Here is a 16,719-nt window from a genome sequence, read left to right on the forward strand (position 1 = left end):
CTGTAGAAAGCAAGTTAGAAACCATAAAATAAGAGACAGGAAAGCAGACACTTACATTAGATGTTCCAATGGTCATCTACACAGTAACACAAAAGTTAAACTATGGTATGAAAAATACATATAGCAGATACTGAATGCTCTATTAAGTAGTTAAGAAAAGCTTTCCAAAAACTAGAGTAAAAGCAAAGGGTCAGAATCCTATGGATACAACTGCACAGAGAATAGCCAAGTTGACTTTGTACTTCAGATTACTGAATAGTACTTTGGCTCATTCCTAACTCCAACACAATGGGAAGTATTTTCCCCAAAGAGGCTTAAAACAGAATATTAGATCTGGGAGCTCAGGGATGCAATCATGTCTAGCTTAGGTGCCCAGGAAGTAGAAGGATAAGTGTTCTGACTTCCTAATATCCACAATATAACTGAGAACTTTGCAGTGTCAGCTGACATCTAGGAAGTGTTCTGTTACCAGGAAGAGAAGAGAGAAACCTCAGGTCTCCGCTAAGAGCAAAGAGGGAACTGCCTTAACTATCACATTATTTTGGTGCAGCACCAAATAAGGCTCCCTACTGCAGACTCTCCCAATTCTCCCATATCTGGCTGAACATAAAGCAATAAAAAGACTGCAAGAAGGATGAAAAAATGGACAAATACTTCTGAGGATTAAAAAAAAGTGGGCCCATAAATGCATTACAAACTTCAGAACCCTTGTATCTCATTCCTGGGTACCATTTACACTCAGTAGTCATAGAAAGTGAACTATTTTGAGAGAATTTATTAACAGACTTCACAGTTTCATTAACTAAGAACCATTACAACTGATGCCTTAACTAAATTACCATAAAGGACACAGACAATACAGCATGGAACACCTTATGAAGTGAACTTTGTATAATTTCCATACAAACTAGAGATGAAAAAGCACTAGGGTCACTTCAATTACATAAGTGAAACCCAATAGTTTTAAATTGCTTAAAATAGTGGACAGCAACAATATTGTACAACAGTTTAGAAAGGAAGTGACGAATACCATAGCCAATTAAAACTGCAGAGAGAATTTAGGTAAACAAAGTGCAGAAAGTGACCAAGGTAAAATCTAACATTTATTCACTATGGAATTTAACTAACTAACTATCTCCATATCAAGGAGAAATAAAGATGCAGTTTATGATTTATGACTTGTTTGATATCAATTTCTTCTGTTTCACAAAAGACTTTTCCAGCACACACCAACTACTCATTAAAATGTTATATAAGTGCATTGAGCCAAGCTTTTTCCTCCTTCACCTACAGAGCTTAGACTTTAATAATTACATTTATTTTGGTTGGAGGCACGGGGTTAACATTTGTAGTTGATTGTTTTGCATTCCAATTAATATGGAAACATACTAATTAATTGTAACACTACACTGAAATGTATATTTAATTTTGTGATAGGGTGTGTTTAGAGCCTGTGTATGGGGGCTTGTTTTTCTAAATTAAAAGAAAAGAAGAGATACAAATGCAAAGACATCACTTATGAAATCCTCCTTTCTGAAGTTTTTTAAATTCAGGATTTTTTTTGTTTCAATACAAGGCATTTCCTCCTTCTCCCCCTCAACCCCACACCAAGTGGCAAGCAGAGCACAATGACAATAATCCATTAATCTGGAGAAACCTTGCAGCACTGTTGTGTTTCTGGCCGGTTGCCCAGATTTTAAACACACACGTTTCTCTTTTGAAGCCCCTTGTTTGGGCAAGCTGACTTTTGAAAGTAATTTTTCTCTGAAGAAAATTGTGCTTTAAAAAGGAATTTAAAGATATATACATTTTGCTGCAGTCAGTCTTGACAATGACCCTTTAGCCAAAAAGGATTAAAGAAATTCTGACCACCATATCGGACATGATTTTTGGTCATTTCTCTGGAAAACCTTTGTTCAGCAAGTTATGAAACCATTACATCCTATATGATGAGCATTAGGACGATTTAATGTAAATAGAAACAATTCCCAGTGAATGCATTTCCACATATTTTTCTAAGAACTGTTCTAGCATAGCAATGAATCTTTAACAAGTTCAGAATCTTATTTCAATTATCTGCACATTTTACATCAATTTTGATTAGCTTGCTGATCTGAATTCAATTACTGCTTTCATGCTCTGAGTTCAGACTTGTTTTCGTGTAAGACAAGAAAAATTAAAAGACAGTGACACCAATAAGAAAAAAGGTTTGTTTCCAAATTTCTGTGCTAAAATACCAATGCAAGCTCCACTAACAAAATTTTTGGTGGAAAGAAGTATTTACATTTACAAAAAGTGTATTGTGCTTGAAGTATTAATACTTACTTCTTCTGCTTGCATCATTTTAAAAACCTCCCCAAACTCTGAGTTTTCTCCAGTTCCAATCACTATCCCCTAAAAAATAAAATTCATTCCAATTTGAGACTTTGTATCAACGGTTAATGGTTCTTGACAATTTGTTTACAGTCTATGGATCAAATAGTGACTAGTTGGCTGTACTGATTTTTTTTTTTTTTTTAAGCTTTCTCAGTGCTCTGGACAAGCCGGATAAGCATTTTTGCAAAGCATTTTGCAAGCCTTTTGTACACTCTGCTGAAGTATTCAGTAACTTCTCAGGTAATATTTCAATGAATACAATGCCACCCATCTGCCTCTATGGATAGAAAAGTTGATAGGAGCAGCAGTGATTGGGACAGCCCCAGCAGAAAGGAGGATAGCATTCACTAGGAATGCAGGGGTGGCCCCTCCCCCTCTAGAGGCTCTACCCCAGTGGTCCCCAAACTTTTTACCTCATGCCCCCCCTTACACCTGTTTGTGAGTCTCCTCCCCCATCAGCTGAAGCAGGGGGCCGGGGCAGAGCAAGGCTGGGTGGCGCACCACCATAAACACCCCCTCCCCCGAACGTTCCTCTGCACCCCCCAAGGTGGGGGTGCGCCTCACAATTTGGGGACTACTGCTTTAGCCATTCATTGGCCAGCAGAGGAGAAAGTCAATTGTTCCCTCACCCTCCCCTTTCATTAATTTAAACTGTAGTCTGGGCCATGGGGAGTCTCTTTGTTCCATTCCAGCTGCATTCAGGGTAAGTGAGCTGCCTCAAACAGCTGCAGACAGGCCCAAGCAGGTATTGGAATTACTGGACATATGGCTGTCACCTAGAGCAGGGTCACTGCACTTAGGGTATTCAAAAACAGACCAAAACAAGAAAGGGGTCTTCGTGGTGTTTTGGGAAGGTGTGAATGAATACCAGTGTCCCATAAGGGCAGTTAAAACTTTCCTAGCAATATATAATCAGGAGCCAGGCCCACTACTTGTACAAGGGTGATTGATATCTCGTCAGGAGGCTGTTTGCTGCAGTTATGTAAAAAGTGTTTGCCCATTTTTGTCTCCACCTGGCTAACTTTGGCAGCAGCGAGTTTTGTCTCAAAAGGTTCAGGCTACAGGACACTGGAAATTGAATTGTTAAAGGTTTATGTCCCCCCCCGGGGAGGGGGACATCCAAAACACAGTTGATGTTTGGATTTGCCAGCTCTCTATAGCACACTGGACCCACAAGAAGGTGGTCAGGTGATTTGCAGCTGAGTTTCAAGACTAAAGCTGTACACATTCAGTGGTTCAGCAGGAGAGGCATCGGGGGCGGGGGAGGAGGGGCACGTGGGATCAGCTCATGCCTTTTCTGCATTCTGAACAATGAGCACCCACCTAAAGTCCTGGTTATTCACCTTGGAGAAAAATGATCTTGGGGCCTGCACTGTAGTCAACCGGAGGGGTTGAATTCAGAGGGATGTTGGGTTGATCAAGCAATTGTGGCCAGACATAAGAATGGTCTGATCAGAAAGCAAATTTGACAAAGAGCTGATGAACTGACTCCTGGGGATAAGGCCCAGAAGAATGTGAACCATGAGGTTACCAAGATATTCATAGAGACTAGTGGTTCAGCATAGGGAAACCTGTTACAATTGGCCTGAGTTTTTCAGGGATGACGCTGGGAAAGAGACATCTGGCTCTGGAATGTGAGGGAATGGATCACTAAGAGTTTTGATGCCAGGCAATATGGGTGGGGTATGACCAAGCTAGTCGCTGGCACCCCCAGTGGTTGGTTTCCAGTGCAGTTGAAAGGAATGGTTCCCAAAAGTAAAAAGACCTGGAATTTTGCAGATGGGCCTTGTGCTCATGCGATGTGGGAGACCTTGTGGTGTTCACAGGCCAATTTCCACCGCCTTCCCCCCACAAAAGACACTCCCCTTTTAGTACTTTCTGCCCCCTACGGGTCATTGGAACCAAGTAATTGAAGTAAGCTACAAAAAAAAGTTCTGCTATAGTACATCAGGTAGTTAAACATTTCTATATTAATTACAAAAGGTCATGCATTTTAAATATTGGTCTAAGAAAAATGTAAATATTGTACAGCTATTAAGCTACATTGTCAATAGATGGATGAACTTTAAAGTAGATCTGACAGCTTAGAAATAATTAAGATGTGCAGTACATTCTTCTCGACCAATATGATGTTACCTTTGCTTTTCCACATCTAACCAGTGTTCCCATGAACGCAATATTGCTTCTGGAGGTGAGGTCTCCATTGGTAGCAGCTGGCTGAGGAGCAGTCGATTTAGAGCAAGGAGCAGTCTCGCCTGTCAGACTAGATTCATCAACAGAAAGATCCACAGCCTTTGGGAACAAAACATACTGACTAAGTAAAAAGCTTCATGTCCATCTGCACAGCACTGAGTTTTTCAAAGTATTCAGAATGCTGAGACAGTTAAAAATTCTCCCCCAGATTCCCTTCTTAGAAACAAAATGTATTCTGTGTGTGTAAGGAAATTACACGTTAACTAAACATGCTCTTATAATCAATGAAATGAGTTGAAAACTAAGTAAATGAATAAGCTGTTGTACAGAATGTATCCTCCAGTTCAATAAATGCAAAAGTCTTTGGGATCCTAGGTATTAAACCAGAGGAAAACTTGAGAAGAAAAAGAAACAGATACTCTAACAGCTTGGAAAAAACTGCAGAGGCACAGTACTGACTATAAGTGAGGATGCAATTCACTTGTCTTTATTAAAACCACTACCAACTGGATTCCCAAACCCTAGTATCCCTATTGGTCCACCCAAAGAAGGGCTGCTAGTGTGATCCATTCAACCACCAACCAAAAGGATTAGGATTGCAAGTACATACGCACAGCTGCATCATCCTTTCACTCTCACCTATGAGACAATTCTTAGCTTCATTCTTCAACTCCTAACAAGAATCCTGTTCCCTAAAGTGCTTGTTCACACTTAATTTCTTGAAAAAAAATACCATTCCCTGTCAATAGTCAAGGCAGCCTTGTTGTTCAGAAGATACATTTTCATCTATGCAATCATGTTTCTTTAGTCTAGATTCCCTTAATCAGCAGAACTACTCAGGAATGAGTCTGGCAGAAAGAGGAAGAATTAGTATTAAGAAAAATAAGACAGGTTAAGACATGGGGTAAAGAAATAAAGGTAGTGCAAAGCAAAAAATAGAAGTCTTTTAATATTAAAATACATCACCTAGAACGGTCTTGGTGTCAAATCCAACTCCCATTAAAGGCTTTCCCATGGTCTTTAATGGGAGTTATTCTGGCCTCTTTAATGAGCCAGAAGTCAATCACAAAGGACTACCCTGCTCTAGTCTTCCCCTGATTGTAATCACTCTGTAAAGGGATGTTGATTAAATAGATTACAAATAAATGGTGTTCCCTAATCAGTCTACACATTTAGCCAGCTACCTGAGGAACAGTGTTTAAGGACAGATGGGAAGATCCTTCACCAGAACACCTAAACTCATCAAAAGGAGGTCTTTCCAAAGGTAAACATGGACCAATTGAATTGCACTCAAAACAACTAACGCTGTGGCAGATCACAGCATTTCAGGTATTTCCAGTTCAAAAATAAAAATGTTGCCATTTTTAATGTACTGAGTATTCTTTATCAGTGCTGGACAGCAAGATGAATATAGATCACTACATAAAAATGTAGTTAACATTAAAAAAGGATGGTACCTTTACTAAAGCGCTTTGTGATCAGCCATATCCCTTCTATTTCCTGCTATTCTCTCAAATAGTTACCAGGGCAGTGCCCATTTTTAAAATGTTGATGCTGTATCAATAAAGGAAAAGGGACACTTGTCAAAAACTGCAACTAATCTTTCAATCATAATCAATAAAATCTATGTAGAATTGAACAGCTACAGAAAGTGCTACTATTTTATGTAAACAGTAGAGTACCTCAAGTCTATCTATGGAATTAAAAAACAAACTGCATTGGTCTCCTTGTTCAGCTTTAAAAATGAGACTTTGAAACATTTAAATAATCACTCCCAAGAGATATTTTGTCTGAAGCCTGAACTGTAATATGCAATATTTTATGTGTCAGGGTTACATTCTGATTTTGGAGAGCATTAAATACGTGGATAGCTCATTAGTATATAGAGATTACAAAGGGTGAAGGCAGTTTCAAATTTCACGTTTTAGAAAAATGAGATTTTCAGCAAATGCTGTGGGAGTTAGTTCAGTAAAGATTTTTCCTTTTTTCTTATATCTGAAATGCTTTAGAGGACAAATACTGCTTAACTCTAATTTCTGCAGTTTTCTAAGACAGTCATCAACTAGAAGATTAGACTGAAGATTTAGAAGCTGTTTAAATATTCTGAAACCAACTAGTTTTTCAACTGTTCTATTCCTCCTCCCCCTCTGACTAGTACTGTTAAGGCATATAACCTTTCTAAAACCTACTCTTAATTCCAATCACCTAAAAAACAGGCAGTTCACTAAATCTATATTCCTCATTCAGGTTTAACTTATTGAGTTTTGTCAGAGCAAACGCAATTTCAGTTGAATATCTATAAATAAAAAGGAAAATATGACAATTATCTATATGCATGTATGTACATACATGATCAAGCAAGAAACTAGGTATTTTGTTCTAGGACCCTTCTAATATATTAGATCATTTGTGTGTGTCACTTCCCTACAAATAAGTTGCAAAGCCACATATTCATCTAATGTAGATTCACACTGTGGGCTTTTCATTTAATTTGGTCTAAATCCCAGGGCATCAAAGAAACCTCTTTAAGCAGTCACATCTTCGCAGAGGTTTCTCTAATAATGCTAAGATATTATGAAGTCGACTACATGTTTATATTGCATCTTCAAATTCCACACATTTTTAGACTGGCCTACTTTGCTGTGCAGATGAACACTAACGTGTCATCAACAAAATGATTTTTCCCAGGGTTTTAACTGTAAAATAACCAGTTACTGTGTTTTTTTTAAAAGAAAAACACACATCTGTCATTGATTAAGAACAGAAGTGAAAGGATAGGCCCATATAGATCTAGGAGACTAGCTGGAATTGGACTAAACTTCATCTAAAAAAAGCACAAGACAAGCAAAAGGTCTACTAAGATACAAACAATGCAATGCTTTTTATAAATGAAACAAGTCAAATCCTGTAGACACAAAGGGCTAAGAATAAACTCTTAGACATATGCATACCTTTAGTGGAAGTCTTAAGCATCTAATAAAATAAGCCTCATTCTCAATGAGATCCAAATACATGTAAGGGAGGTCATTAAAGTCAAGCAGATTTGATCTTATCCCAAAAAGCCCTTACCTCAACATGCTCATGTACAACTGCAACCTCTGTTAAAAAGGTCATGCTAGGAATATTGGAACTCAAGAATATGCTTTTAAACTATTTATACTCCGAGTATTTGCAAAGCTAATTTTTTAAATGGTCATGCAATGCAAATAAATGCAGTCTTTTGTTTCTCCAGAAATCACCTATGAAGCTTAACAGTAAGTTACTTCCATTGGTTCAAGGCAGCTGGAAAAAAAAAGTGACTGTCTTGATAGAGAATAAAGAATCTAACACTGAGTTGCAGACAGAAGCTAGACAAATTACTTAAAACCAATACAGTACAGTGCACACAGCTGTAGTTATGTTTCCATTTTCTACGTAATGGAATATATCTGATCAGAAGCAGTCTACAATCCCTCTGAAGAAAAACTAATATACACAAATCCTAACATTTTGTTACATGAGTGCATGCAAAGAAATCAACAAAGAGCAAACCACCTTTGACAATGTCTGCAGGCTGTTAAAGTTGTCCATTTCATTTTTAAGGAAATTGAAGAGAATAGTTAAGTGTTTCTTCCTATTCAGCAGAAATTCAGATATCTTGGATTTACACACTTGTTATAAAGCTAATCCCAATTAAGGGCATATCTCCTAAATCCAGCCAGACACTATCTGGGATTCAACTACCCAGACCATGTAGTTTACCCACCTGCTAATTATTTTTGGAAGCGGTCAAACCAACATGGTTATATTCTTTTGTAAAAAACAGTGCATTTCTCACTTTGTAAGTATACTATTCATAATGCTTAGGATAAACTTAAGTGTTTTTGGAGGACCTAGTTGGTGGGTGATCTGTACAGAGGGCAATAAATCTAATCTTTTCTACATGGTCTGCCTCTAATCATGTTTCCTGTGGATATTTCAACCCAATTTTAGACCCTAGGACATCTGACAGACCGTTGGCACACAAGAGCCTATCTAGAAAACAGAGGGATTCTACCCCTTGCAGCTTCCACCTTGCAACCCCACCAGTGAAAATGAGCTGAAAAGTCTCCCACAGCTCCTTGTGGGCCAATACCTTTGGCACAGGCACCGCATTGAGTTTCCAAAGGAGATTCTAAGCACCTCAAAAGCCTCGAAGTAGGGATACAGATAGAGTGGAAAGATCCAGACCTACATTGCACACAGCTACAGCCATTCTAGCTTGTGCTGCAGGCCATTAAGTAAGCTGCCATTACTTAGGGCAACCCAAACGAATGCTTACATTCTCCATTTTGGTCCCTTCAGTGACCCAGAATTCCAAGGGCACAGACAACCCAAAATCACACTTGCTCTCCCCTACCAGGTAAAGCACTTCTGGACATAGCACAGAATCTGGCCCACAGTCATTTTCTGCAGGACTCTTGCATCATTCACAACGTAACCTTGTTTCATTCACTGTTCAACCTGCATGACAAATGAGGCAGGGGTCTCATAAGGAAAAAAAATATCTGTGATCAAATAACTGAAGATCAAACTGGGACAGATACAGAAAAGGGGGCAGACCTAAGTTCACATGGGTAACCTTATCTTTGACATTCACTGGCTTTGAGTCATCAGTTTGAAATCTGTTCTTTTGAAAAATTGTTGGAATTTCCTTGCCTCCCTTCACCCCCGTACAGTTTTTTTATGCACACATGCTCTATGCCAACGGAACATTGGGAAACTAGTAAAGCCATAATAAAAACCAGTGCACTTGGCAAATTCATGTTTTAATATCCTTTACTGTAGCCCAGTCAGAACAAATTTTCACAAAACCACTGAAGGGTTTTACTTAGGGGTTCTTGTCAAATTTCAATTTTCTACCTCAAATTGCATAAGCACTAGAATGGTTCAAACAAAAAAACCTTGCAAAAAACCAAAGGGCTTAACTTTTCATGTGCAAAAAAGCTAAAATTTTGCTTTCAGAATGAAAATCAAGAACAAAATCTCAGCCCAAAATTAGAACTTTGCAAATGCTTCTAACTTTGTCAAAATGCTTAAAGCAACTCTAACACCGAATCTAAAGTAAAAATTTTCAATTTTGTATGAAATTCAGAAGTTTGAATCTAGTAGTTTACAGCCATCATGCCTTTGTACCTATGCTAAAACTGAGCGTATCTACTGTACTCTGCCACATCAGGAATGTAAAAAAAACAGTTCAGAACAAGAGTCCAAGTCAAGTGTACCATCAGGATATATACTAAGCTGGTCAGCTATCCCACAAAAAACCTAAATTGGCCCTCAAGTTTCTGAGAAGGGACATTTAGAACCCAGTAAGTATGAATCAGGAGAGGACATACATATACAACCCCACAACCATGTTGGAAAGGGAGGTGTTATAATGGTTGATGGAGGAGAATGGCTATCATTAGAAAACCATTGGAAAATAAGAGCATCAGTAATTATGAAACTCAAGGTGGTAAGCACTGATCTGGCCTATTGCTACGTATAACTGATTGTATTGAAGGTGCAACTCTGGGAACAGAAAAGGTGCTGAGACAAGTAGTGTTACCACAACATGCTGTAAATTTTATGAGTGAGACAACAAAAACAGCAAAAACACAGTTATCGGGGGAAAGTGCATAACAAAAAAAAACACAATGTTTTTATGCCACTTCTGTAGAACATACGATGCTGCACAACAGATGCTGCATTAGGGTAGAGACTATGGAATGCAAAAGAAGCCATGGCTTGACAGTGGGTCAGAGGGAGCTGATGACAGATAAGACAGGAGCAATGAAAAAATGCACTGTAGATTAATAACTATATTTGATACTAGCTTTTCAAAAGAAGTCTCAAAAGGCAACTGGACAGGACACTGCATAGAAAAACCTGCATTAACAAACAGCAAGTGCTTCTAAGACTTTTCCAATTAATTCAACAAGAGTCCTGAAAATATTAATGTGAGAGCCCTGACATTATCATCAACCTCAAAATGCCTAACATCAGATATAAAAACAAACAGGAGTACTTGTGGCACCCTAGAAACTAACAAGTTTATTAGAGCGTAAGCTTTTATGGGCTACAGTCCACTTCGTTGGATGCACAGAATGGAACATACAGTAAGACGACACACACAGAACAAGAAAGTTGCCATACAAACTGTAAGAGGCTAATTAAGATGAGCTATTATAAGCAGAAGAAAAAAAACTTCTGTAGTGATAATCAAGATGGCCCATTTAGACAGTTGACAAGGTGGTGTGAGGATACTTAACATGGGAAAATAGATTCAATATGTTTAACACCAGAGATGAGACCAATATTAAGAACATGCCACCTTTCAGCTTCAAGGGAAGTAAGGATCACAGACAGCAAAAGGAACATACATCCCACTTTTTGTGGTGTTTGGAGGATTTATAAATATGATCAGTGTTATTGCTACCACCTAAACACAGCTACTCATATTCATGTTAGAAGTCAGATATTTAGTGAACTAGGCAATTTTATAGATTATATTTCTGATGCAAAGGATATAAAATAGAATGGCACAACTACATAAGCATCTATAATGTCTTAAATACTCAATTATGAACAAACTGGAACATTTAAGTTATAACCAATAAGATTAATATAAGGGAAGATTCAACAAAAATCAAAATCAGCTACAAACAACTGCCAGATGGTTGATGATCATTTTATTTTCCAGTCTGAATCATTTCACAACTTGCTGTATTTTATGCATTTAGGGAAAGTACTTAACTGACTAATAAATTAAGTCAGTAAATAGGAGTAAAAATTGAAAGGGTATTTAGAATCAGGTCCTCCCAATTCCCTCACAAATGTTACAGGAAAACTAATAACCACCTATATGTATGTGTATCACACACTCCCCAAAAATCTAATCTTTGAAATAAAACACTAGCATTCTCTATAAACAAAGTATTTTAACCACTAGACAATAATAATCTTTGTTTCTGTATATATGTTTTCATTTACCTTTTCTGTCCCTCCTGCCTCCTTCCCCCTCCAAACCAATTTTAATAGACAATTTTCTAAACACATACCTCAAACAAGCGTAGATCAGCAGGGACTTTGTCTCCCACTGACAGGCAGACTGTATCACCTGGAACTAAGTCTCTGGCAAGTGTGTGTTCCACCCTACCTTCACGTACACTGTGGAGAACAAATATATAATCAAAAGTGGCAGTGCATCATCAATTTAAGAATTACTTCCCTGTATTTTGTTTGGGGTAGAAATCCCTACTACATACTACTACAGGCAGGATTAAAAACAAAACTGATTCTAAGAAGATTAGCACTGCATTACAATCAAAGACCTTAGTTTCAAACAAGGACACTGAGAACAAGATTGTCCTTATATTACTGTGATGTGAAACAACCTGATTTGCACCATTCTAAGTGTCTTGATACATGATGATCTTTTATGCTTAAGTTAAAAAGCTTTAAAAATGAACTATTCCTAAGGTCAGATCCATTGAATTATAGAAATGTAAGGCCGGAAGGGACATTGAGAGGCCATCAAGACCAGCCCCTGCATCCAACTTACACCATTCCTGACAGGTGTTTGTCCAACATGTTCTTAAAAACTTCCAATAATGAGGATTCCACAAGTCCCTTAGGAGCCTATTCCAGTGCTTAACTATCCTTATGGTTGGAAATCCTTTCCTCTAGCATGCTCTATAATAGTGTAACAATTTGACATGCTAATGTGAAATCAAAGGGTTATGTAAATGGCAGGAAGCTTTTCCCTGAAGTGCCTTTACACTCACAGCAGATTAAGTTTAATGCGTAACCAGCTTTGTCACTTAAATTAAGTCTGAAACAGTAGAAGGCGCCATACCAGTGGCATTCGGGAGGTACAAGTTTACTAAGCTCTTCGAGGGATTTTTCTGAGCGGTACTCCTGCAGTGAAATAAAAGATGCAATTAGAGGAGAGAAAGCCTTTGAAACTGACCACATAAATGAGAGAGAAAAGATTACTAACCAACAGGGGTGGAGGGGTTTTTTTGTTTGTTTTTTCTATAAACCTGCACCTACTACTTAAAGCCAGCCTTACGTATTAAAGGTGGTACCCAGAGAACCCAAATCAGGCCCAGAAGCTGCTAGGTCTTGCAAAGACTACTCCTGGGGGTATTCTGCACCACTGCAGGGGCACAGAATTCATATAGTCTGCAGATTTCTTTGATCCCCTGCAGAAAAAATAGGGAAGCAAAGAAATCTGAGGGGAACATGAGCTCCTTCCCTGTCAACCTGGGGACATCTGTGCAAGCACCCAGAGCAGCCAGCAGAGTGCAAGTCACAGCAGGGAATGGGGGGGCGCGCGAAATGGGTGTGTGCACGAAGGAGTGAGAGAGACTGCCCCCTCACTTGCTATTGTGCCTCGCCAGGTATGGAGAGGTAGGGCTTTGGGCTGTTTGGAGGTAAGCGTGAGGCAGGCTCTGTCCCCTGAGGCAGAGCAGAAATGTAGCAACCTGCCTGCATAGTTGTTAATGTTCCATTCTTAATCGATTCCCCTAGGAGCATAAAACATGTGTAAAAGTTTTAAGGCTCCTTTACATTGCCAGAGGGGGTGTAAAGGAGGCTTACTGTAAATGACAGTAAGATTTTCCTAGCTGAGGATTCCCTTTGTGCCTTCTCGCTTTTTTCCTGTGCCTGAGTGGCACAATGGGGTTATATTACAGCTCAGGATCTGTTTTACTTACCCATTTAAAAAAAAAATGGAGGGCAAATAAAATGTTTATTAAGCAATCAAAACATCAGGACAAACAGAACCAAGCACTTTCCAAAGTAGCCAACCAGGTTTACAACTGGAATGCAGGGTATTGGTTACCAAGTATTTGTAACTTAACTTTCATGTGTTCTGGAAATGCTGAATACTGGTCACTTTTTTCTGTATTTAGTTTACATCAATTACCAAAATAATTGAAACTGGTGTGATTATATTGCATTATTTTGACAAATAAAATAATGCAGAATTTTGCAGAATTTTTTGGCGCAGAATTTTCTCAGGAGTAAAAGACAAAAGTATACTGCGAGCCTTGACAAGCTCACAATCTTAATATATTGCTAGTTTGCCTATATGCAATTTTTGTGAAAGAATCCTGTAGGTTCCTTCCTTTATCCTTTAGTACTTTGCTCTTATTAGAGCAATGCTTCCAGCAAAGATTAAGTTACTGCTGAGATAGTCCTTTCATTGTAAGCTCATGTTTTCAGTAGTTTAAACTGAAACTTTCTGAGTTGAAATTTCTCACAATGGTTCTCAGCTCAGATGCTATTTTTGGAACTACTCTTGTGTTTGAATTACAGTGTTGAAAACTAGTCCATTTTCTGGGATTACAAAAATAGATAGTTTACACTTTTGGAGATCAGATGCTTCAAAAACTCAGGTTTGTATTTTGTATGTAATTTTCAATAAAAATATGCTTTAAGTATGATTTTTTCAGTCAACTTTTTCAAGATAAAAAATGAAGACTGCTCTGCACATTGATGTCCACATAAATTGGAAAATAAGTGCTTGAGTCAGTATGGTATCTGCTCAGTGAAAAAATAACTTGCACTGAAACAGCCAGGGAAGTCCACACTTCGAAGTTAACCAGTCTGTTAAGACAAACCTATTGTGGTCGCTCAAAAAAATAAAGAAACTATGTAGTCAAGAGTGTTTTTTGTACTGCTGTAACTATTAGTGTTGCGATTTTTTGCCAATGTAATTAAAGCAGTACAACCCCCATAGCGTGGACACAGCTATTCCTGGGTAAGTGTACCACTAAACTATTACACTGATTAAAGCGGTACTGTTTATAGACAAGATATAAGATTGTTATGAAAAAAATTGAGAAACATACAAATCTTCTCTGCCATTCACAACTGCACAATATCCCTAGGAAAACTACAGCAATTGCTTACATAGAAGAAGAATTTATATGAAGTACTAATGTGATTTAAGTTGGCAAAATAGAGTTCTTACCTGAACAAAGGCAACTGTAACAACAATGAGTATTGCCTGAACAGAAATAAAAGCAGTTACGTTTTTGAAATTCCAAATATCAGGTAGCGTAAACAGTCATATTAGCTCTAGCTTAGTTATATTTGCCAGTACACATAAAGCCATACTACCTGAAACAGATAGATTATTTTAAGAACATAGCAACTTATACCAGTTTTATCATTATGTTGGGGAACATCTAAAGCCTTCATAAAATTGGGTTACAGAGAAACAATGTGAATTTCAAGCACATAAGCAGATACATGTTTTGAACAAGGAGATTCAGAGTTTGGGGAAAAATGCTGTTTGTGCTACATTTCTAAAAAGGTGGCAACAGGCAGATGTACACAAAGATACCGGAGAGGTACACAGTCCAGCTGGTATACTGGTCATGTTCTTTTCATTTATACCTATATCTATATGAATGAAAAGAGGATTACAAAAGTGCTGGAGTTACGTACTATAACTACTGGGGAAAAAAACCAAGATAGATACTTACAGCTTTGCAACCAGAAGAGCTATGTAACTACTCTAAGGACTATATTTAAGCCTCACTTTTGAGATATACGAGTATATGCTGGTTTTGTAAACAAAGCATTGTATATTTTAGTGTGAAATTTATATGTTCTACACCCCTTCATGGCATGGTTACTCTCCAGCAGTATTGATTCTTATTGCGGTTCTGTGTGCTATTACAGACAAGTTACTCAAAGTTAAGGGGCTGGATAGATTTTCCGCACTTTCATCTAAAAAGTTATTACAAAGCCTCTCCAACAGTTTCCAGAAGAGCGTATTTTAGCAACCACAAGATTAAGAGGTTTCCACCACAACTTCAACCACCACTACCTCTCTATTAAACTCTCTCTGGATCACTCCTACACTAGCATCAACTTCCTGGACACCACAGTCTGCTTCAACAATGGAACCCTACAGACAACCACAAACAAGAAATCCGCAGATCACCACACCTATCTTTGCAGTTCCAGTAGGCATCTGAAACTCAAAGAAATCAGTTATCTATAGCCAGGCACTCCAATATCACAGAATGTGCACCAAGGAGAAAAAGTCTAGCGTATACACCTTGACTCACCTTTGCCAAACAGATACCACCAGAGAAGTATCCCACATCATGAAACAAGCCACCTAAATACACCAAGAGAACCTGCTTCAAAACAAACAAAACCTCCTCTGACTGCACACCTACCAACCCACATTGGAACCCATGTTCAATGGGAACCCCATCCTGAAAGAAATCTTTCCTGAACCCCCACATCTGGCCTTCAAACAACTCCCCACAGACCAGGACACAACACCACAAAGTGGCACCAAACCTTACCAGAACAGATGCAAAACCTGCAGACATATCTCCACTACTACAATGGTCAACACCCCCAAAAAGAACTGTGGATCCTACACATCTCTCAACGTGTGGTGCACCTCATCCAATGCACTAAATGCCCTAACAACTGTAGTGATTGTCTAGTTTCACCCTCATACTCTTGAATGAGCCAACATAGGGAAAAAAAGATAAAAACACTTGAGCGTGAACACTTTTCACAAAGCAAACACTGTATATCTGACCTTTCAGTCCTGATCCTGAAAAGAAACCTGCACAACATTTTCAAAAGATGGGCCTTGGAGCTTAATATTCTGCTAGAAAAAATAATGGACAAAACAGAGACTCTATTGTAATAAGCCATCTGTAACCACTAACCTTCTCTTTTTGTCTTCTGACCGCAGAGGTGTTAATCGGCCACTATCTTCCCTGTAACACTCAGTTCCTTTCCCAGACCTGAAAACGACCTGAGAGAACTCAAGCTTGTCTCCTCACCAACAGACATTGATCCAATAAAAAAAAAAAAACTTACCGCTTCACCCACCTTATATCACAATTTACAACATATTTAGGACACCACTTTTTTGAACTCACTAAAAGTGACAATTTCCTGTTTACTGCAGACAGACAGATTTAATTAGCAATATTTTATTGGCCCACTAGTGTATTGCTTATTTCACTCTTATCTACAGACTTCTATAAAGATTTTTTTTTCTGGTAGCATCATCTTCCGCTCTTTCTGGCTAGATGAAAAGAAGAAGATTGAAATGTACTTTTATGATGCTGATGACTCTAGATTGCATCTTTCAAAGAA

At 38.3% G+C, this 16,719-nt stretch overlaps 1 protein-coding gene across 11 annotated transcripts in view; it reads right to left on the reverse strand.

Annotated features, from left to right (window-relative positions):
• The window catches only part of ATP2C1 (ATPase secretory pathway Ca2+ transporting 1), an 81,738-nt gene that overhangs the window by 38,315 nt on the left and 26,704 nt on the right, over positions 1-16,719 (reverse strand). For 9 of the 11 annotated variants that reach the window (XM_073333254.2, XM_073333252.2, XM_073333262.2 and 6 more), the window contains 5 exons: positions 14,552-14,587; positions 12,428-12,489; positions 11,631-11,739; positions 4,513-4,668; positions 2,326-2,394 (listed from right to left, as the gene is read on the reverse strand). In XM_073333254.2, coding sequence (XP_073189355.1) covers positions 2,326-2,394; positions 4,513-4,668; positions 11,631-11,739; positions 12,428-12,489; positions 14,552-14,587 — 432 coding nt within the window. The remainder of the gene's footprint in view (positions 1-2,325; positions 2,395-4,512; positions 4,669-11,630; positions 11,740-12,427; positions 12,490-14,551; positions 14,588-16,719) is intronic. The other 2 variants (XM_073333255.2, XM_073333257.2) reach the window with 2 other exon arrangements.

This window comes from Lepidochelys kempii, chromosome 2 (assembly GCF_965140285.1).
Source record: "Lepidochelys kempii isolate rLepKem1 chromosome 2, rLepKem1.hap1, whole genome shotgun sequence".
In the NCBI taxonomy this organism is placed as follows: Eukaryota; Metazoa; Chordata; order Testudines; family Cheloniidae; genus Lepidochelys; species Lepidochelys kempii.